General features: G+C 49.1%; 2 protein-coding genes across 6 annotated transcripts in view; one reads left to right on the plus strand and one right to left on the minus strand.

Moving 5' to 3' along the window:
• Positions 1-21,486, plus strand: part of WDFY4 (WDFY family member 4) — a 305,701-nt gene that overhangs the window by 239,959 nt on the left and 44,256 nt on the right. For all 5 annotated transcript variants that reach the window (XM_077350999.1, XM_077351000.1, XM_077350998.1 and 2 more), the window contains one exon: positions 700-762. In XM_077350999.1, coding sequence (XP_077207114.1) covers positions 700-762 — 63 coding nt within the window. The remainder of the gene's footprint in view (positions 1-699; positions 763-21,486) is intronic.
• Positions 3,072-20,824, minus strand: LRRC18 (leucine rich repeat containing 18). Its single transcript, XM_077351006.1, has 2 exons — positions 20,667-20,824; positions 3,072-4,058 (listed from the first exon to the last, which is right to left on the minus strand). The coding sequence occupies exon 2, from the start codon at positions 3,949-3,951 to the stop codon at positions 3,187-3,189; it is 765 nt and encodes a 254-aa protein (XP_077207121.1). The 5' UTR covers positions 3,952-4,058; positions 20,667-20,824; the 3' UTR covers positions 3,072-3,186.

The following is a 21,486-nucleotide window of genomic DNA, read 5'->3' on the forward strand; positions in this document are numbered from 1 at the left end:
CCTAATTTCTCTCAACTTCTGTCGTTCCTGGATTTTTCCTCCTTCCTCTGCCTTTTTCGAGCCTCTCCCCTTCCCCTCCAAGAAAAGAAAGAGGCTCCCTGCCTGGCTCCTCTCCCCCCCCCCTTCAAGAAAAGAAAGAAAGAGGCTTGGCTCCCCCCCCCCCCCACACACACACACGTTCTGAGCCTCCCTAACCACGTGCAGAAGACTTTCCTGTTTCAATGGGGGGGGGGGGGGGAAGAATCAAGTTCAAAGCGATCTGAATTCAACAGGATTGACAATGGAATAAAGAAAGTAAGTGCAGACTCTGCCCTAGTGAGGACCCTAGCTGCCTTATTTTGTACCAGCTGTAACTTCCGGATCAGAGTCAAGGGTAAGCCTGCGTAGAGCAAGTTACAGTAGTCTAGTCTGGAAGTGACCGCTGCATGGATCACTGTGGCCAGGTGTTCCGAGGACAGGTAGGGCGCTAGTAGCCGGGCCTGGCAAAGATGAAAAAAAGCCGTCTGGGCTACTTTCGTGACTTGAGCCTCCATAGACAGGTTTGTTTTAAACAGGTTTGAATGATACACAAAGATTTCTTTACCTGGGGCCTTTTTATTCACGAGTTATTCAGTTTTGTTTGAGAGCAAAGTTTCTGATACGCTCTCAATGCATTATTGCCTTTTAATTGTCTTGTACTTCCTTCTCTTCTGCATGCAGATTTCAGTCAATGAAGCCAGGTTTGAAATCCAAAGGAATCACAGGAGAGTCCATTAATATAAGGTAAGCAAAGGAAAATGTATGTAGATGAAAAAGGATTAACTTTGGGAATATGTTCTCTTGGGAATGAGAATTTGGCATCAATATTCTGATGGAAGAGGGGGTTAATTTTATGTGCTGGTAACATTTTCTGTTCAATGAGGCAATAAAACTCTCTGCAGAACTGACCATCAGAAAGTCATGGTTGCTTAGACCAGGGTTTTGTGAAGCCCTGGGGTTTCTTGATGGCCCTGGAAGGGTTTCTCCATTTGGGTGGGAGTTAATTATTTTTATATTTATTTTTATATTTATAAGGTATTGGATGTTATATATGTTATAAATATGTTATATATGTTATAAATGGTTATAAATATGTTATATATGTTATAAATGGTCATGTCAACCCCACCTGGCCAGTGTTGGAGGAGGTGGGAAAAGACGGGGCTGGCCAGACAAATCCTTGCTGGGTGAGGCTTGTTGCACATTGTAGTGACTGGAGTTCAGGAAGGGAAGGACGCTCAGTTTAACTGTGTGTGTTGGGGAGGGGGGGGGGCGCAGCCACAACTAATCTGCCACAGGACATGGAGCCACACACACACACACACACACTCTCACACATACACACAGTTCAAGTGCAGGGGACAAGATTGTTTTATGTTGGAAATAAGAAAAGAGAGAGAAGAAAACCAACCTTGGGGTTAGCTGCCACTGAAACGATGTCATCTTAATTGCCACAGCCAAGGAATGGGGAGCAGCCCCATTTTGCCCCACCTTTGGAATTCTGGCACATTACGGTGGGCACGGCAAACGTCAATTGTGCTGTTGTGACAGCTGCTGCCCAAGCACTCTTTTTAAAAAACCTAAACAAATCAAGCCTGTATCAGAAACCTTGCTGGACAAATGCCCCACCTGGACCAGTTGTCTTCTAAAAACACAGGAGAGGCGTCACCAGGTGCCAAGACATCCTCGGACAACTTGTTGAGGATCCTGGATCTCCTGTCTCAGGCAGGCGTGCTGCTCTTTTTCACAAGGCGGTATTCTCAATGGTAGAAGAAGAAGAGTTGGCTTTATACCCTGCTTATCCCTCCCCGAAGGCATCTCAAAGTTGGCCTACTACAATTAGCTTCCCTTCTGCTCCCTGGAAGCATGAGGAAAGAAAGAAATGGAAGGAGCTCTGGAGGGAGCCAGAGAAGGGGACCTGAGCCATGTTGAAAGCAGTTCTCTTGAGGGATGAGTGCCAGCTCCAAGGCTGGGGGGCGGAAAGTGCTGCCAGGGTGCAGCTGACGTATGGCGACCCTGTGAGGAGTTTGGAGACAAGAGTTTGTCACTGCCTGCCTCTGCATAGCGACCCTGGACTTTCTTGGTGTTCTCCCATCCAACTGCTAATCAGGACTGACCCTGCGTAGCTTTGGAGATCCAGCCCCCCCCCCCGGGTACCTTGGCCAACATTTCCTTTTTCCTTTTAACTCTCCCCAAATAAAATGAGGAGTGCTTCTGATGGAAGGTAGCCACGAGGAGCTCTGCAGCCAGCCAGTCCTAAGAGAGCACAGAACGTGGCACTTGCGTGGGAGTGCAATAATTCCATGGAGATGGAGAGCAGGGAATGAAAGATGGAGAGCAGGAAATGTGAAGGGTGGGGGGGAGAAAAAGGCCTTTTTTGTGTCCCAAAATGTGGGGGGGGCGGGGGTCAGAAACCTGCCTGGCAGCAGAAGGAAAGGTTGGGCAGGGGGGGGGGGGGTTCCAGCACAGCAGATATGATACCCTTTATTTAACTTTGCCGTTTGAACTCAAGTCTGCAAAACCAGGATATCCTGGAATCTTTTGACAAGCCAATTCATGAGTTGGAGCTAGAACGTATTCCTAAAAGAAGACTTGCAAGAGAACGAAAAGGCATGCCTGTCGTTCTTCATGGATTCCCTCGCCGGCCCTGGCTTCCTCTGTGTGCTGAGGACAAGGGATGGGCACCTGGGAGTCTGTTGACCCAGAGCTCCTCCAGCCATGTCATCCATTTGCTCTGATGCAGTCACACCCGTGGATCTCGTCCCTGCAAGGGCTGCGTACCTTTATTTGTGCCCATCTCTCTGTTCAAATGGGCAGCTGGCTGCACATGCAGCGGGCACGGTTATGCTCTGGGCTCAGGTGTGCCTGAGTTCCTGTTGTCCCTGGCCTGCTGGAAGGAAAGGCTGCCAGCACCAGCCATCTTGCTGATCCCGAGAAGTAATTGCTCTCAGGAGACCCCTCCTTCTTTTTCATAGCAGCCCCTCAACCGGGATTGGGGAGGCAGAGTCTGCCTTGCCAGACGAATATGAGAAGCCCAAGAGAGCCAGTTCCTCTACTGCTGAGAGCTATTTTATTGCCTGGGATAGTTTACAAGGACCGGCTGCAAAAGACCTGTGCCTCCTTCCACCCCACCCCCACCCACCCCTGCCCGGCCAGTGCCAGGAGGCTTCATCTCCAGTCGGCTTGGTTTTCCTTGGCGGTCGAGTTGGGCGTCATGAGGCTGGAGAAGTTGGGCTTCCGGAGCGGGGGGGGCACCGTGTTCTTGAGCTTGTTGAGCTTGTCCCGCTCCTCCTGGCACTTGCGCAGGCACGGGAAGCAGAGGTCTTTCTCATCCACCAGGTAGAGGCTCTCGAGGCGCCGGATGCTGTCAATGAATTGCTCCTCTTCCGTGGGCCCCGGGAAGGGATTCCGCTTGACGTTCAGCTTCTTCAGCTTGGGGAGCTTCTTGATGCTGTTTGGGATGACGGTGAGCAGGTTGTCAAAGACGCCCACTTCCTGAAGTTCCTTGAGAGCCCCCAGGGTGGTGGGGAGATTGTCGATGTGGTTCAGGCCCAGGTTGAGGTTCCGTAGGATCTTGAGCTGATTCAGCTCCACTGGCAAGCTCCGGGCTGTGAGTTTGTTGTTGGAGAGGTTCAGGAAGACCAGGGTCTGCAGATTGCCGATGGTTTCGGGCAGCTTTTCCAGCTGGTTGCTGTGCAAGTCCAGCCAGCGCAAGTTCTGGAACTTCTCAATCGAGTCTGGGATCTTCTTGAGCATGTTCCTGCTGAGGTCCAGTTCGTCCACATCCGCCAGCTTGAGGATGCACCGGGGAAAAGTGGTGATGCCCATTTTGCTGAGGTCGAGGCGGCGCTTCCCGTCAAAGGTGATCTTGATGCAGTTCTTTGCCACTTTCAAGGTGACCTTCTTCCCCTTGGGCCCTTTTCCCTTGGCCATGCTGCAAGCAGAGAGGGCAGAGGGCAAACGAAACAGGCGAAGGAGATGAGTCTTTGGAGGAAGTCCTGGCTAGACTGGCGGCAGCTGCTGCTGCTTTAACACAGCGCCTGAATTTTAAACACAAAGAGAGCTGTCAATCTCTTTACAAGTAGCCTTTCTGGCCCTGCTAAAGGGAGGGCAAGAGCTGCCAGTCAGAAAGAAGCCTGTGTCCAAGAGACACTGGAAATCGATCGCCTCCATCCATATCAGGCAGCAACTTCCCAGAGTCCTCTTTCCTCTGCCACCCACCAGACTCTGCTCACACTCATTCTCTCCCTCCCATAGCATTTCCAGTGATTCCTAGAACTGACTGATGTCACTTCTGGTTTTAACCTGGAAGTCTCATCATGCTGTCGACCCCCCCCCCCCCAATTGCTCTGAGCAGCAGCAGGAAATGAGAATCCGGCATAGGAACTCTCCTGCTGCCAGAATGGCAGCCCCTACTGTGGAAATCTCAAGTCCACTCGAGGCTGAAGTATCAGGGATGCTTTAGGCTACTCCTGGACTCTGGCCTCCAGGGTTGCTGCAAACTCTGGGGGCCGTTCCGCATTCGTCCAAAATAGCACAATGCTTACTAATTGAAATCGCTACAGTTTTGCCGTTATGCACAACGTCGTTGATAATCTGCAACACTCCTGAAACCGATCCGCAAAAAGCGCTTCGTTGTAGCGCTTTCAGGGAAATCCCAAAAAGTGGATTCACCCTCCGGAAAGCGCTACACTCCTGCAACCAATCTGCAACACTAGCGGGAAAGTTCTGTGCGTTACCACTGTTGCGGTTTCTGCAAAGTCCCTCCCCCTGGCTCTCTCCTCTGATCTTCCGGCGACGCGATCGCCATTTTTTTCTCTGAGTGGAGGTCAACGCACCGGCGAGCCTTCGTTTACCCAGCGAGGCTTTCCCGGCTGCAGTCCCTCTGTTTAAAGTCACCAAGCACAAGCAACACAGAGGCCCATTTGCTGGTTAATTTTCCCTTTATTTTTCACACTATTTTCGGCCAAAAATCGTGCCCATGAGGGGGGGGGGTATTTTTTTTTCACTCGGGGGGAGCGTGGCAATGATGAAACGGCAGCTCAAACACCACCTGCTAGCTGGATGGGTATTTCCGTTGCAACGAATCAACGCAGATTCGTTGCAACGTGTTTTTTTTTTTTTTTAAACCTTCCTTAAAGGGAAAGGGGCTGTTTGGGAGCATGATAACGGCCGCCCATTGGCTGCTTGATGGCCAGGGGTGGGACAAAGCTCAGCAATAGCATTTCCTGGCTAGCGATTTTTGCCGAGACCGGAACCCTGTGGGAAACGATAGAAACGCAACTGGATTCCGCTACAAAGGCAGGTATGCATAATGACGAATTCCACTATTTTAAATGGCAATTTTTCGTTCCGCAAACAATTTGTAACATGGATCCCGGTGCGGAATGGCCCTGTGATTCCAACTAACCCCCAAACTCTATGTTCAAAGGTTCATCCAGGGCCCCTTTATCTCTGTTGGTTGATTCTGGGCAGCCTGTCCTTTGAGGTGCACCTAATCCCAGGTAGGTTAGCGAAAAGGAAAAAGGCATTTTTTCCAGAGAGAAGTTTGTGGTGGTGTCAGTAGCTGCTGGGAAAAAAGAGCCGAGTGCGAGTTCCAGTCGGCTGATCCGCAGCTGATCCACGAGCTCCAGCGTTTAATTGTGAGGAGTGGAATCATGCTTTGATGAATGATTGTTTGGGAAAGAGGAGAGATTTGTCTATAACACACTTCTCCATTAGATGGGCTTCATTACAAGCCCTTCAGGCTTTTTGGGGCTACTCATTAATCATCTGCAAGTACATGGAGGGGGGGATCAGACAGAAGATAATGCATTTCAGCTCATTTCAATGACATTCCTCGAGCCTTTTGCAACATCTGTGGGCTCATTCACCCAATGCAGAGCTCCCTCCAAAGTTCAGGGAGGTTTGAGCAGGAGGCAAAGGGCAGCTCAGAGCGACTTGGGAGGTAAAGAAAGAGATCTATCTATCTATCTATCTATCTATCTATCTATCTATCTATCTATCTATCTATCTATCTATCTATCTATCTATCTATCTATCTATCTATCTATCTATCTATCTATCTATCTATCTATCTATCTACCTACCTACCTACCTACCTACCTACCTACCTACCTACCTACCTACCTACCTACCTACCTACCTCTTGCACAACGCCATGAAACAAGATCCATTGTGAGCCAAAGAGCGATCTTTTAAATCACAGTTTGGGGCTGTGCAGTACCTGCCAAATCTTATTTTTGTTCCTTTGGTTATTGTCAGGGATCAGGCTCAGCCAGGCTAGTAGGTCCGTGATAAAGGAGAGTCCAGGATTCCAAGGCAGTTGAAAATCCAGAAGACAGACGGTACAAAGCACAACAGCGTGCCAAGACCCATTGAGCACAGGTCTCGGCAGATACAAAGGTACAATAGGCTTTAGGTGATTCTTATAGGAGTAACCCTATAGGGGAGGGGGGCTTTGGGATTAGGCGGGAGACCAAGAGATACCAAGAGGTGCAAGGTTTCCCAGCCCGAGCCAGATGGTCCGGCCTTGATCCTAACAGTTATATTTCTGTTTCGTCTCCACCAGCCAGACAAGGCCGTAGGATGAGATAGTGGCCGGGAACTTCCTGCTGGGAACATCAGTGGAATGCAGAGGCCAAGAACCAGGGAAGGATTTATGGTTTTATAGAGCTTGGCCTGAGGGACTTTATGGAAAGCATGGCATAGCAGGGGGGCATGAATCGGGGTTCATGACACTCGGTTCCCCCCAAGGTCCCCCCCTGCCATCACCTGCCCACTGCTAGGAGGTGCGGACCTGGTTTGTGTGGGAAGTGGTCATCGAACTTGTGCACCAGGATTGGGGCCGCCACATCCTTGGAATCTACCCACTCATTGTTGGAGTCGGGGAACCCTTTTCCAGGGCACCAGTACTGAAGGCGCTTTCTTAAGAACCGTGAGTCTACAATGTCAGATAACTCGTAATGTGCTTCGTCCCCCACCATAACCGGGGGAGGAGGTGGCAACTTGAGGTGCCATTTATCAGGTGGCAGTGCCTGTTTCACCAAACTGACATGGAAGACCGGGTGGACCTTCTTGTAAGGCGCCGGTAGGTCCACCTTCACCGCCATCTCGTTCACCACCGAAACCACCTCGAAGGGCCCAACAAACTGGTAACTTAATTTTTTACAGGGCCGGTGGATTTTAAGGTGCTTGGTTGAAATGAACACTTAATCCCTCACCGCGTAGGAGGGGGCTGGCTGCCTTTTTCAGTCAGCCCATTTTTTAAAGTCAGCCTTGGCCTTGCTTAGCGTGGCCGCCACCTCCTCCCAAGTTCCCCGTACGTGGGAAGCCTACTCGTCCATCCCTGGCAGCAAGGCAGCCGCCTCCCCCGGGGGCTTGGTGAAGGTGGGAAAAGGCAGGGGAACGTAGCCGTGGACTACCTCGAGGGGCACTCAGCCCATGCTAACATGCGTCACATTGTTATAAGCGTACTCTGCCAGGGACAGAAACTGGGTCCAATCATCCTGTGATAGTTGAGGAAGCACCGCAGGTACTGTTGAAGCACCTGGTTGACCTGTTCCATCTGGCCATTTGCGGCTGGGTGATAGGCAGTGCTGAGCCCTCGAGCCACCTCAGCCAGATCCGTTAGGGCCCCCCAGAACTTGGCAATGAACTGGCTGCTATAGTCACTAGTTAGTTTGCATGGAAACCCGAGCAGGCGTACCATGTGGGCTAGGAACAGTTCAGCTAGGCACGGGGTGGAGGGGAGCCCCGAGCAGGGAATAAAGTGGGCCTGTTTGGAAAACAAGTCCACCAGCACCACCATCTTCCCCACGCTGGGGGGTAGGTTGCTGATGAAATTCATGGAGACGACTTCCCAAGGGCGGCTGGGCACCTCCAGGGTCCTGAGCAGCCTCTGGGGCTTCTCACTCCCCTTCTTGTGGGTGATGCACACTGGGCATCCCTTAACATACTGTTCGACGTCCCCCCGAATCTTGGGCCACCAAAACTGTAGACAGAGCAAACCCCAGGTCTTGAGGAACACAAAGTGCCCTGCCGTCTTACTATCGTGGCAGATTTCCAAGACTTGCTTCCAGAGGGAGGCGGGAATGTAAACCAGATCCCCCTGGTACCAGAGCCTGTCATGTTCTTGCAGCTGGGGGGTGAGTGCGGCCTGCTTGGGATCCCTAGGCAGCGCTACTCTGAGGTCAGGCAAATCCACCTAGGGAGGAATGGCCGTGGGGCTAGGACCCCTGACAGTGGAATCAGTTGCTTTGGTCTGTCTCCTGGTTTGCACCAACAGGCCCGTGTCGACCCTGCTCTCAGTGTCAGATTCCCCCCATGCATGCAGGATAGGGTGTCGGCCAGGAAATTCTTCTTCCCCGGGATGTGGCTGAGACGAAAGTTAAAGCGGGAAAAGAACTCTGCCCACCGGATTTGTTTGGCGTTCAGGCGGCGCGGTTTCCTCAGCACTTCTAAGTTCTTGTGATCAGCGCATACCTCGAACTGCTCCTTGACCCCCTCTAGGAGGGGGCGACAAGTGAACAGGGCCTTCATGGCTGCCGCTTCCTTTTCCCAGATCGCCCAGTTTTTCTCGGCGGGCCAGAATTTGCGGGACAGGTAGGTGCGGGGGGGGGGGGGAGTTTCCTGTCCACCCCCCTTTGGAGTAACATACCCCCAATGGCTGAGTTCGAGGCATCTATTTGGATCACAAATGGTTTGTGTCAGGATGGGCCAGGATTGGCTGAGTGGTGAAGAGCCGTTTTAACTCTCTGAACGTCAGTTTGCACTCGGGCGTCCAGGGGAGCTCAGCCCTGGGTCGGCTCTCCCGATCCCCTTTACCCTTAGTCTTTAGCAGATCGGTAAGGAGCAGGGCAATTCTTGAGTAACATGGGAGGAAGTCACGGTAAAGGTTGGCGAACCCTAAGAACGCTTACAACTGGTGCCCGGCACAAGGGGCCTCCCAGTCTAGGACAGCCTGTACCTTGGTGGGCTCCATCTGGATCCCCTTTGCCGACACCCAGTAAGCCAGGAAGGTCACCTAAAGGCTTTGGAATTCACATTTGGACAGTTTGGCATACAACTTGTGCTTTGCCAGGTGGCAAAGCACTTCCCTCACCAATTGTACATGTTCACCCTCATTTCTACTGTAAATCAACACGTCATCAAAATAAAGAACAACCACCCTGTAGAGCAGGTCATACAATACCTTATTAATGACATTCATGAATTTGCCCGGCAAGCCGCTTTACCCGAACGGCATCACGAGATATTCGTATTGGCCCGGCAGGGTGCTAAAGGCGGTTTTCCACTCATCTCCATCTTCGCATGAGGTAGTAGGAGTCATGCAAGTCTACTTTGGTGAAGATCTTCCCCTCCCCCAGTCCCCCCAATAAGTCTTTGATCAGGGGGAGGGGGTAGGCGTTGACTTCAGACACTACATTGATCACCCGGTAGTCGATGCATAGTCTAAGAGTCCCGTCCTTCTTTGCGAACGGGACGGGCGCGTCCATGGGGGAGGTGGCCGGGCAGATGGAACCCCGCTACAGGTTTTTGTCAATGAATTTGCGGAGCTCCATTAGCTCCACGAGACTCATGTTGTAGAGCTTGGCTTTGGGCAGGGCCGCCACTGGCACCAGTTCAATGGCACAGACCGTGGCCTGGGGTGGGGGACAGCTGGTCACACTCCTCCTTGGAGAATGCTTCACCCAAGTCCTGGTAACACTCAGGGATTCCCTCCTCCCCCTCCGAGTACAGCCCTATTGCCCTCAGCCACGGATTCAGGAAAAGCAGGCAGCTTGTCTCCGTCCCTCTTCAACTGGGGTGCCCAAAACTGAACACAGTACTCCACGTGAGGCCGAACCACAGCAGAGTAAAGTGGTACCATCACCTCCTATTAAGTGGATTGATACTGGCTGACAGATCGTACCCAAAGGGTGCTTGTTAATGGTTCATCATCGTGACGAGTGCTTCAGGGATCTGTCCTGGGTCCTGTGTTGTTCAACATATTCATAAATGATTAAGGAATATTATTAAATTTGCAGATGAAACTGGGAGGGGTAGCAAACATAACAGAAGACCAAATCAGGATACAGGATGATCTTGAGAGGCTGGTAAACTGGGCTAAAATAAATTTCAATAGTGATAAATGTAAAGTTCTGCATTTAGTTAGAAAAAAATCAAATGCATCATTATAAGGATATCTTGGCAGTAATATGTGTGAAAAGGATCTAGGGGTCTTAGTAGACCATACACTGAACATGTGTCAGCAATGTGACTCAGTGGCTAAAACGGCAAATGGGATTTAGGGCTGTGTCAAAAGTGTAGTGTCCAGATCGCAAATGGTGATGGTAAGACTTTGCTCTAGTAAGACTTCACTTGGAGGTCCTTTTGGGCACCACAAGTGAAGAAAGATGTAGAGAAACTAGAGTGTATCCAGAGGAGGGCTATAAAGATGGTGAGGGGTTTGGAGACCAAGATGTATGAGGAAAGGCTGAGGGAGCTTGGTCTGTTTAGCCCGGAGAGAAGACAACAAAGAGGTGATATGATAGCCATCTTCAAGTACTTGAAGGGCTTTAAGATGGAGCAGAGTTGGTTTCTGTTGTCCCAGAGGGCAGGCAAGCAATAGAAACCAGCTGACAATGGCAATGTGCCAAATATTTATTGGTTCTTCACCAAAGAGTCAAAAATGAGTCCCAGGAACTATGCTTCATTTTCAACCAATACAGTCTTCCTCAGTGAATCTTGTATTTTCTTTGCTCTAATAATACCATTTCAAGGTTATTTCTTCCAATATATAAGTCTAATAGTATCACTTGGACCTTACAGGTTCACAAATGGTTTGGCCACTTGATCCCCATTTGTGAAGACTATATGAACTATATGAATTTCCTGCATTCTACAGTGGTTTGAACTAGATGACCCTGGAGGTACCTTCCAACTCTATGAGTCTATGATTCTGTTCTTAGTGTAACGAGTGGGGGAAAAGAGAACATGGCCCTTTCTGTCTCTCCCATTGGTAGAGCTGTCTCCTGCAACCTCTAGAATTAAACAGAAACATATCTCTGTTTGCAGAAAAACTGCCATGCCTTGGTCATAAGGTAAAGGTAAAGGCATCCCCTGTGCAAGCACCGAGTCATGTCTGACCCTTGGGGTGACACCCTCTAGCATTTTCTTGGCAGACTCAATACAGGGTGGTTTGCTATTCCCTTCCCTCAAATTGATGTTGCATTGCTCTGCTAATAAAACACAACAGCAGAAGTAACAATCAGTTCTGCAAGGCCTGTAAGGCAAAGCTGTTCCACTGGGCCTATGGTAGAGGCCCTGAAACATCAAAAACCTGCTGACCTCCCTGCCCAAAGTCCATCTGACCCCTTTAAATGCCTTTTTTCTCCCAGGAGGAAGGAGGAGGCAGTTTGGAGTAAATTAACTCCAATTTTTAGAATTTTTTCTGATCACACTTGACATCCTTCAGACAAGCCCACATGGAGGAAATAGTCCTGGGCCTAATGCACCTTCAGTGCACCTTAGAAGTAGATTTTCCTGTTCTGCACAAGAAAATCCAGTTGCAAAAGCACATCGAAAGTACATTATCTTCCATGTGCAGAATTAGCCCTAGACTTTCTGTAAGGAGTAAGTGCTTAGGAAATGTATGTTGTCTGAGAATCTGGGTATTACTATATGAAAGTTAAAATACTACATAAACTTAAGCAGCTGTGTTTTACTTTTATTATCAGTCAGTCTGTGAGAGTAGATGTCCTGTGTGTAGGGGGGTTGCTGTGATTATGCATTATGCGTTCCAACGATAACTCTGGGAGGGAGATCTTCGTTGTGCTGCAATATTACCTGACAGCTACTCTGGCATATGCTGATGGCAGGGCATCATGGGAATTGTAGTGCATGAACATGGAGACCTAACAATAAATTTCCATGAGGACACACAGACATTTGAATGCCCAACTACCAGGATGGACCACAGCAGATCACAGGTTTCCATGCACACTTAAAGCCCCACCAATACCATCCCCCTGTACAGCTTCTGGCTGTGTCCTCCTCTAGCCTGATTGGCCATCCACCCAATGGCTGCCCATTCAGTGTGTGTGTCCTGCCCCTGACCTTCTCCTCACAGTTCTTTTACCTCCCAGTTCTTTCAGTTTCATAGAATCATGGTAGTGTCCACTACGTCCACCTCATCTAACAGTTCTTCCCTATAGTTTGTTGTTCTTTCAGTTTGTTGTTGAGTTAGTCACCCCTGGCACCTAATTCCCCCCTCCAGGCCTGCTGTGAAGGAAAGCTCTAACAGCCTCTGATGGAGACGAGGGAGGTGTTTCCGAGAGAAACGCAGGGAGAGGAGTCCGTGGGCATGGATCTGCTTTCTTTTTGAGGGAGAAAAGCTTTCTCCTTCTGCCTAACCGCTGGCTGACAGGGAAGCCACAGAAAAGCCCCTTCTTGCTTAAAATACAACCAGTCCTGAAGAGGATAAGGAGATTGACCACAATAGGGAGCCTCTGCAGGCAGTTCGGAAAAAGACTGAACGGCGAAGGGCGAGACAGTTCTCGGGGCCTTTGGAGCTCCACAATAGATTTCAGGCAGAGGAGGTGCAAGGGTCAACAAGGGAAGAGGTCCCAAAACAAAGTCTAAGACAAAGGGAAGAGGCCACGGGGACAGAAGGAAATGGAGTTGAGAAGAAAAAAAAAAGGAGAGTACTGGTAATTGGAGACTCCCTGCTAAGAGGAATGGATCGCCATGTGGCTGGGCCCGACCCCCTAACCCGAGAGGTGTGTTGCTTGCCAGGGGCGAAAATTAAAGATGTTTCAGAAAGGCTGCCCAAACTCCTCAAATCTACGGATCACTACCCATTTGTGATGGTCCATGTGGGAACGAATGACATGTCCCTGAATACCATCACTCCTATTAAAAAAGACTATCAAGATCTGGGGAGGAAGCTCAAGCAAATGGGGGCACAAGTGGTATTCTCTTCAATCTTGCCTGTCAAGGGAAGAGGAATGCATCGGGAGAGGAAGATAATGGAGGTGAATCACTGGCTGCGTAGTTGGTGCCAGCAGGAGAGATTTGGTTTCTGGGACCATGGGATAGGCTTTCTTGAGGAAGGCCTACTAGCACCTGATGGACTGCACTTATCGAAACTGGGGAAGAATGTGTTTGGCAGGAACCTGGGGAGATTCATCAGGAGAGCTTTAAACTAAAGCCACTAGGGGAAGGAGACGATCAACATAGGGAGTGTATGGAAGGAAAACGATTGGAGGCAGCCCAACCGGCAAGGCCATCTCATAGGGAACCAAAAGTAAAAGGATTCAGATGTCTTTATACTAACGCCCGAAGCATGGGCAATAAAAAGGAAGAGCTGGAACTTCTCATGCTGATGGAAAGGTATGATCTAGTAGGCATCACAGAAACTTGGTGGAATGATTCTCATGACTGGAATGTAATGGTGGATGGATATGAACTGTTCAGAAAAAACAGAATAGATCGAAGAGGTGGAGGAGTGGCACTGTATGTGAGGAAAGGGCTTACCTGTCAGGAAATTCTAGTGAAGGAGAGCATATCTACAGTGGAAAGTATCTGGGTGAAAATAAGCGAGGGGAAAACAAACAGTTTGGTGGTTGGTGTCTGCTACCGACCGCCGGACCAACGAGAGGATGTGGATGCTACACTTTGTGAGCAGCTTGAGACAATATCCAAGCGGCAGGACCTTGTCATCATTGGTGACTTCAATTTCCCAGATGTGTGCTGGGAAACAAACTCTGCAAAGCGTCCTCAGTCATGTAACTTTCTGACCTGCCTGGCTGACAATTTCATTTATCAAATAGTAGATGAACCCACAAGAGGTTCAGCCATACTGGACTTAATACTGACCAACAGGCAAGAGTTGGTGGATGAGGTGAAGGAGGTGGGGACCCTAGGGGGAAGTGACCATGTCCTCATAGAATTCCTTTTGAGATGGGGAGCCAAGGAAGCTTGTAGCCTGACGCAGATGTTGGATTTTCGTAGGGCAAACTTTAATAAACTCAGAGACATGATGAGTGTCATACCATGGACGACAATGCTGGAAGGGAAGGGAGCATGTGAAGGGTGGGCGCTACTCAAACAGGAGCTATTGCATGCTCAATCAATGACTATCCCAGAAAGACGAAAACACTGCAGGAGCTCTAAGAAGCCTATTTGGATGAACAGAGAACTTCAAGAGGAACTAAGAAAGAAAAGGAAAATGTTCAGGAAATGGAGGGAAGGACAGAGCTCTAAAGAAGAGTACCTACAGGTTACTAGGCACTGTAGATCAATCATAAGAAAGGCCAAAGCTGAAGGTGAGCTAAGATTGGCCAGGGAAGCCCATTGTAACAAGAAAAGATTTTTCAGCTATGTGAGGAGCAAACGTAAAGTGAAGGAGGCAATAGGCCCACTGTTAGGTGCGGATGGACAAACTCTAACGGAAGATGCAGAGAAAGCAGAAAGGCTTAGTGCCTATTTTACATCTGTTTTTTCCCACAGGTCAAAGTGTTTAGGCACATCTAGAGATGGCCATAGCCAAAGAACAGTGTCTGGGTGGCAGGTTAACATGGATAGAGAGGTTGTCGAGAGGCATTTAGCTGCACTGGATGAGTTCAAATCCCCTGGTCCGGATGAAATGCACCCGAGAGTACTCAAAGAACTTTCCAGAGAACTTGCACAGCCCTTGTCCATCATCTTCGGAACCTCTTTAAGGACTGGAGATGTCCCGGAGGACTGGAAGAGAGCAAATGTTATTCCAATCTTCAAAAAAGGGAGGAAGGATGACCCGGGAAACTACAGACCAGTGAGTCTGACCTCTGTTGTGGGGAAGATAATGGAGCAGATATTAAAGGGAGCGATCTGCAAAGATCTGGAGGACAATTTGGTGATCCAAGGAAGTCAGCATGGATTTGTCCCCAACAGGTCCTGCCAGACCAACCTAGTTTCCTTTTTTGACCAAGTAACAGGTTTGCTGGATCGGGGAAATTCGGTTGATGTCATTTACTTGGATTTTAGTAAAGCTTTTGACAAGGTTCCCCATGATGTTCTGATGGATAAGTTGAAGGACTGCAATCTGGATTTTCAGATAGTTAGGTGGATAGGGAATTGGTTAGAGAACTGCACTCAAAGAGTTGTTGTCAATGGTGTTTCATCAGACTGGAGAGAGGTGAGTAGCGGGGTACCTCAGGGCTCGGTGCTCGGCCCGGTACTTTTTAACATATTTATTAATGATCTAAATGAGGGGGTGGAGGGACTACTCATCAAGTTTGCAGATGACACCAAATTGGGAGGACTGGCAAATACTCCGGAAGATAGAGACAGAGTTCAACGAGATCTGAACACAATGGAAAAATGGGCAAATGAGAACAAGATGCAATTTAATAAAGATAAGTGTAAAGTTCTGCATCTGGGTCAGAAAAATGAAAAGCATGCCTACTGGATGGGGGATACGCTTCTAGGTAGCGCTGTGTGTGAGCACGACCTTGGGGTACTTGTGGACTGTAAACTAAACATGAGCAGGCAGTGTGATGCAGCAGTAAAAAAGGCAAATGCCATTTTGGGCTGTATCAACAGGGGCATCACATCAAAATCACAAGATGTCATAGTCCCATTGTATACGGCACTGGTCAGACCACACCTGGAGTACTGTGTGCAGTTCTGCAGGCCTCACTTCAAGAAGGACGTCGATAAAATTGAAAGGGTACAGAGGAGAGCGACGAAGATGATCTGGGGCCAAGGGACCAAGCCCTATAAAGATAGGTTGAGGGACTTGGGAATGCTCAGCCTGGAGAAAAGGAAGTTGAGAGGGGACCTGATAGCCCTCTTTAAGTATTTGAAAGGTTGTCACTTGGAGGAGGGCAAGATGCTGTTTTTGCTGGCTGCAGAGGAGAGGACACGCAGTAATGGGTTTAAACTTCAAGTACAGCGATATAGGCTAGATATCAGGAAAAAGTTTTTCACAGTCAGAGTAGTTCAGCAGTGGAATAGGCTGCCTAAGGAGGTGGTGAGCTCCCCCTCACTGGAAGTCTTCAAGCAAAGGTTGGATACACACTTTTCTTGGATGTTTTAGGATGCTTAGGGCTAGTCCTGCGTTGAGCAGGGGGTTGGACTAGATGGCCTGTATGGCCCCTTCCAACTCTATGATTCTATGAAAATACTGCTGTGACCGGCCTTGCTGTTGGAGGGAAGGCACAGCCAAGCCATGTGTATATCGGCTCCGCAGATTTGAGGCCTCTGCAGGGCTTTTGTGCAGATGAAACTGGGTGCTGTTGCAGAGGTTCTTTTGCCTCCTGTTTCATCTGCACAACAACCCTGTGCAGTTGAGTGTATGTGGGTAAATATAAAAGGAGTAGGAAATGAGAGTGGTATTATTGTGGGGGTCTGCTATAGACCCCCCAGCCAGTCAGAGGACTTGAATGAGATACTGCTAGACCAAATTACACAATTTTCAAAAAAGGGGGAAACAGTGGTCATGGGTGACATCAGTTACCCAGATATCAGTTGGAAGAACAACTCTGCTAAAAATTCAAACTCCGTTAAATTCTTAACTTCTTGCCGACAGGTCCATTTCCCAGAAAGTAGAGAGGGCAACTGGGGGCTCTGCTATTTTAGAATTGATTCTCATCAATAGGGAAGAACTGGCAGATGAGATGGAAGTAGTGGGCACACTTGGTAGCAGTGACCATGTGCTTTTGGAATTTTCAATCGTGGGAAAGAGAAAACCTTTACGTAGTCGTACGAATAGACTGGACTTCAGGAAAGCTGATGTTCACAAACTTAAAGGTATGTTGTGTAGAGTCATGTGGTCATAAAGACTTAAAGAGTTAGGAGTCCAAGAGGGCTCGGAGCTTCTTAAAAGTGAAATACTGAAGGCTCAATCACAAACAATTCCCTTGAGAAGAAAAGATGGAAGGAGCCTAAGGAAGCCAAGTTGGCTCCATAAGCAGTTGTCAAAAGATTTGAGGAATAAAAAAAGAGTCATTTAGAAAGTGGAAGGAAGGCCTTATAACCAAGAATTAGTATAAACAAATAGCCAATAATTGTAGGGGGAGTGTTAGAAAAGCCTAAGCTCAATATGAGCTTAGGTTAGCAAGAAATGTGAGTGTCCTGCATAGTGCAAGGGGTTGATGACCCGTGAGGTCCCTTCCAACTCTATTATTCTATGATTGTATTCTATGATTCTAACCCTGTCCAACTTCCAAAGCAGCCCTTTCTGCTTAGGGAGCTGATCTTTATAGTCTGGAGATGAGCTGTAATTCCCGGAACTCTCCAGACCCCACCTGGAGGTTGGCTACCACTGGGTTGAAAATATTTCTTGGGGTTTGGAGGAGGGCCTTAAAATGGTACCATGCCTCAGAGTCCACCCTCCAAAGTAGTCATTTTTGTCTGCAGAACTGATGATTATAATCTAGAGATGAGCAGTGATACTAGAGATGTATGGTAGAGGCTTGCAGACTGAGGTTGGGGTAGAGAGGTGCACATGTGTCCCTCCTAGGCTATGGGCTTTGGCCAGCAACTGTTTGTATTTTGGGACACAGACAGACAGACCAGCATGGGTCCTGCGAGTCTGGAAAATGCAGGAAGATCTAAATAAAGAATATTTACAGCCTGAAACTGTAAATCATAAACATGTAAATGGCTGGAGAGACATGGGAACTCAAGTGACTTTGGTCAAGTCTGGCCTGGTAAATAAAAATATTTGCCAGGAAGGTCCTATGAAATCAAAGTGGCCCAGAATTTCAAGTGGAGTTAGCTTTATAGGAAACTAGATAGTGAAACCTTGGGGGGGGGGGGAATTAGGTGATCCACTTTTATTAGGCAACGACTTGGCCTTGCAGACAACAACAAGGACTGCAGTTTCCTCAGGCTTCAGAAGGGCAGACATCACCCGCCAGGCAACAGACTGTGCTAGCCGAGGGGTGTCTGGGGCCACGTGCAGACCCCACCTGGAGGTTAACATCCCTAAACCTCAGTGGGGTACAATGCTACACTGTCACCCCTCCAAAGCAGCCTTTTTGCCTGGGGAGCTGATATTTATAGTCTGGAGATGAGCAGTAATTCCAGGAGATATTCAGGCCCCATCTGGAGGTTGGCTGTCCCTGGTCTGAACATATTCCTTGATGTTTGGAAGTGGGTTCTCAAATGTGTGTAATGTCTCCGCAGCCACCTAACCAGCCACCTAGCACCCTCTGACCTATTTCAGGTCAAGAAAACACTGCAGAGAGGAGGTAAGGTTTCCAGATTGGTGTAGGTTCATGATCTCTAATTCCACACTACCTAGGTGTTGCTAAACCTGACTGGTATCAAGATTGCTGTACACAAGATCGCTGTACACAGAGAGACCTCCTCTTAGGGTCGCCAGCTTCCAAGTGATGCACTAAACCTATACCAAACCACCCTCTGTGGTATTACCCGCCTGTGGTATTACAGAATGCAGTGGGCTTTACTACTAGTTATGCAATAAAGCAATAAAGTTTGCTCGGTTGCCAGGGAGACTGATTGCTGGCACTGAGGAGGCAGAAAATCAGCAACAGGTGCCTCAAGCTCCCATTGGTAGATGAGGAATTCCAAGCAGAAAAGAGGCTGTCAGAGGAGGAGGCCAAAAACACGCTAACATTTATGCATCAAAAAAAAGTGTGTCCTCAGTACCGTCGCAGAAGAAAAGTCATTGCAAAGCTAGTTTTAGATATTGCGCTGAAAAAATGCAGTTGACATTATGAGGAGGGGCTGCCAGGTATAATCAAAATACTATGATGGGTTTAGCATAACAAAAATGATCCCATGTGCAGAAATAAAAACAGCAACATATTTTTGGGCAGTCTTTCTGCGAGGTTTCCTGCCATGCATAATACACCCTAGTGGCTCCCACTGCAACACTGAAATAAAACCCTGAACACCCTCTGCAGTTAGATCCGAGACCGCTAGCACCTGAGAGAGAGTCCCAGCTTTTGACAGGTCAAACTCCTTTAATCAGTTTTTCTTCAAGGTGTTCCTGGACGCAAATCAAACTGTTCTTCTGCAAAGCCTCTGAAACCATCTATACCACCTGGGAAGAACAAAATGACCCAGAGTGTAGCAGGCCACCTTTTCAGCTCTGCAGAAGCCTCCCTCAGGCTCAAAGTTACCATTGTTTAGAGAAATGCATAGGGATGCATAGGGAAAAATGCATAGAGAAATGCATAGGGATGCATAGGGGGGGGGTACGACAGATGCCCCAAATCAAGTAGTTGTCCTGTTCAAGACAGACTAGTATGTTAAATGCTGGTCAGGCAGGCAGGTCCAAAATGGTTGCTTTGCTCCTCTGAGCATGGGGCAAGGAAAGGGAATCCAGTTTAGTGAAGAGTGCATGCAATAAAGGTGACGTGCTGTGGATTCAGGCCAGCCAGAAGGAAGCATTTCTTTACACAGAGAGGGATTGGAATGTGCCATTCGCTTCCGGAGGATGGAGTGACGGCCACAGGCATAGATGGCTTGCAAAGGGGATTCGACAGTCTCATGGAGGATAGCACCATCCGTGGCTTCTAGCCAGGGAGATTAAAGGGAAGGCCATGTGCACCAAGTGCCTCTGCCAGCCACCATGCTGTTGAAGAAGCTCTCGTTCATGCTGCGTGGGGATGTCAGCCTCCTGGCGGGGCCTGGGGATCTTATCCAGTTTCCCTAGAAAAAAATCGGCACCTTCCCCAGCTCCACCCCCAAAGTCTCCAGGTCCCCACCCAGAGCTGGCCACCCTTGAAGGAAGCCGGAAACAATTGCTGCTCCGTCTTCTCTGCAGCCCCTCCAAGCTCCTTGCCTGGGAGTGGAAGGCTGATCTGCCTGGGTTTCCACAGCTGCCAGCCTCCAGGTGTGGCCTGGAGATCTTACAGAATAACAGCTGAACAACGACACAACAGACATGAGTTCCCCTGGAGAAAGTGGTTGCCTTGGAGGGTGGAGGGTAGTATTTTGAGCTGGGTGGTCCGGGACAAGTCACAGATTTGCAGTTCAGCCTACCTTGCAGGTTGGTTGTGAAGGTAAAATGGAGAAGAGAAGGCCAGAAGCCACCCTAGGTCCCCAGTGGGTAGAAATGAATAAATTACATGCATAATTTCCTGGGCAGGCACTTCCATCAGTGAACTGCTGGCGGGGTGGGGAGAGGAAGCCACAAATCAAAGCTTGCACTGCAGATAAGGAACTGCAAACCATTTGCTGCCCACAATTTACAGGGATTAATTTGCTAACTCGGCTTTCGCTGCTCTCTATTTTAAATGAATTGGGGCCTGCCTCATAGAAACAGCCATGTGCAGGTTCTGGCACTCCTGTGCACAGAGCATTCATGAAAGGGTCCCTGTGAAGAGCCCCGGGAGGTTGCTAAGCAGCTGCATAACAACATAGGACAGCCCTTCTGGGCTGGTATCTAAAGAGCCTTCATGCTAAAGAGGCTTCATGCTTCATGCCCCCCCCCCCCCAAAAAACAGCTGCAAAGAGCCTACTATGCCCTGGAATGGAGGCAGCTTCCCGAATCAGGGCCACTCTTGGTCTAGACTTTGAAAGAAAGCACAAGGTTGTGAGGAAATCTCTCCCTCCCTGTCTTCCCCATTTGCACAGACCCACAAATTCTGCAGACACCCCCTGGAATTTGGAAATAGGACGGCCTGCCTCAGGAGAGGCCGACTTACCCTGTGAGCGTGACAGTCCAGGCGGCCCTTGTGATGCCGCCTCTGAAACTTTTGTTCCTAAGCAACAGGACATTCCAAGCCCTTGGAGACCATTAGCATAATGCCTGGCTTTGCAGCAGGCAGTATCCAAGGTCGCCCAGCCTGCCTGGGCCAGGGAAGAGAACCAGCTGGGGACGTCTTCTCTGAGTTCTGCAGCCCCCTTGCAGAAGGCAGACACCCTGGCCATGCAGCTGGCCAATCAGCGGGAGAAGGAAAGGGAGCCCGGCTGGAGCCCAGCGGGAAACTGGCATCCCGCCGAGGAACAGAGCCAGCCACCTGGCAGCTTGGCATCCAGCTCTGCCTCCGAGGAATGGCGATGCTGCCAGGGGCAGTGCTGAAAGAGAAGGCAGTGATCCTCCTGCCCCTGAATAGTTCCAGACCCCCCTGCACCTCAAAGAAAGTGTTGCAACACTGGGAAAGGGGCAGGAAAAGGCAAATGGAACCACTGAGGGGGTGGATGGAACACCTTCCCTGTGAAGAACGGCTCTTTAGCATGGAGAGGCAGACACCAACTGAGGTTTAAAAAAGTTATGTCTGGGAGAGCAAGTGGAAAGAGAAGTACTTCCCCCCTTTTTCAAACGTCAAGAATGCAGGGGCACTCCATAAAATTAATAAGCAGGACACTTGGAAGAGATCAAAGGAAGTACTTCTGCACCCAGAGAGGAATTCGCATGTGGAATTTACTGCTGCAAGAAGTGCGGGTGGCCAGCTACCAACAAAGAGGTCTTCAAGAAGCGATTGGGCAACCATGCAGAGCAGAGGTCCATCGATGGCTGTCAGC

Source organism: Paroedura picta, chromosome 8, assembly GCF_049243985.1.
Source record: "Paroedura picta isolate Pp20150507F chromosome 8, Ppicta_v3.0, whole genome shotgun sequence".
NCBI lineage: Eukaryota > Metazoa > Chordata > Lepidosauria > Squamata > Gekkonidae > Paroedura > Paroedura picta.

Excerpts from the sequence above, each read along its gene's own strand:
- LRRC18 (XM_077351006.1), bottom strand. The coding sequence starts at position 3,951 with ATGGCCAAGGGAAAAGGGCCCAAGGGGAAGAAGGTCACCTTGAAAGTG.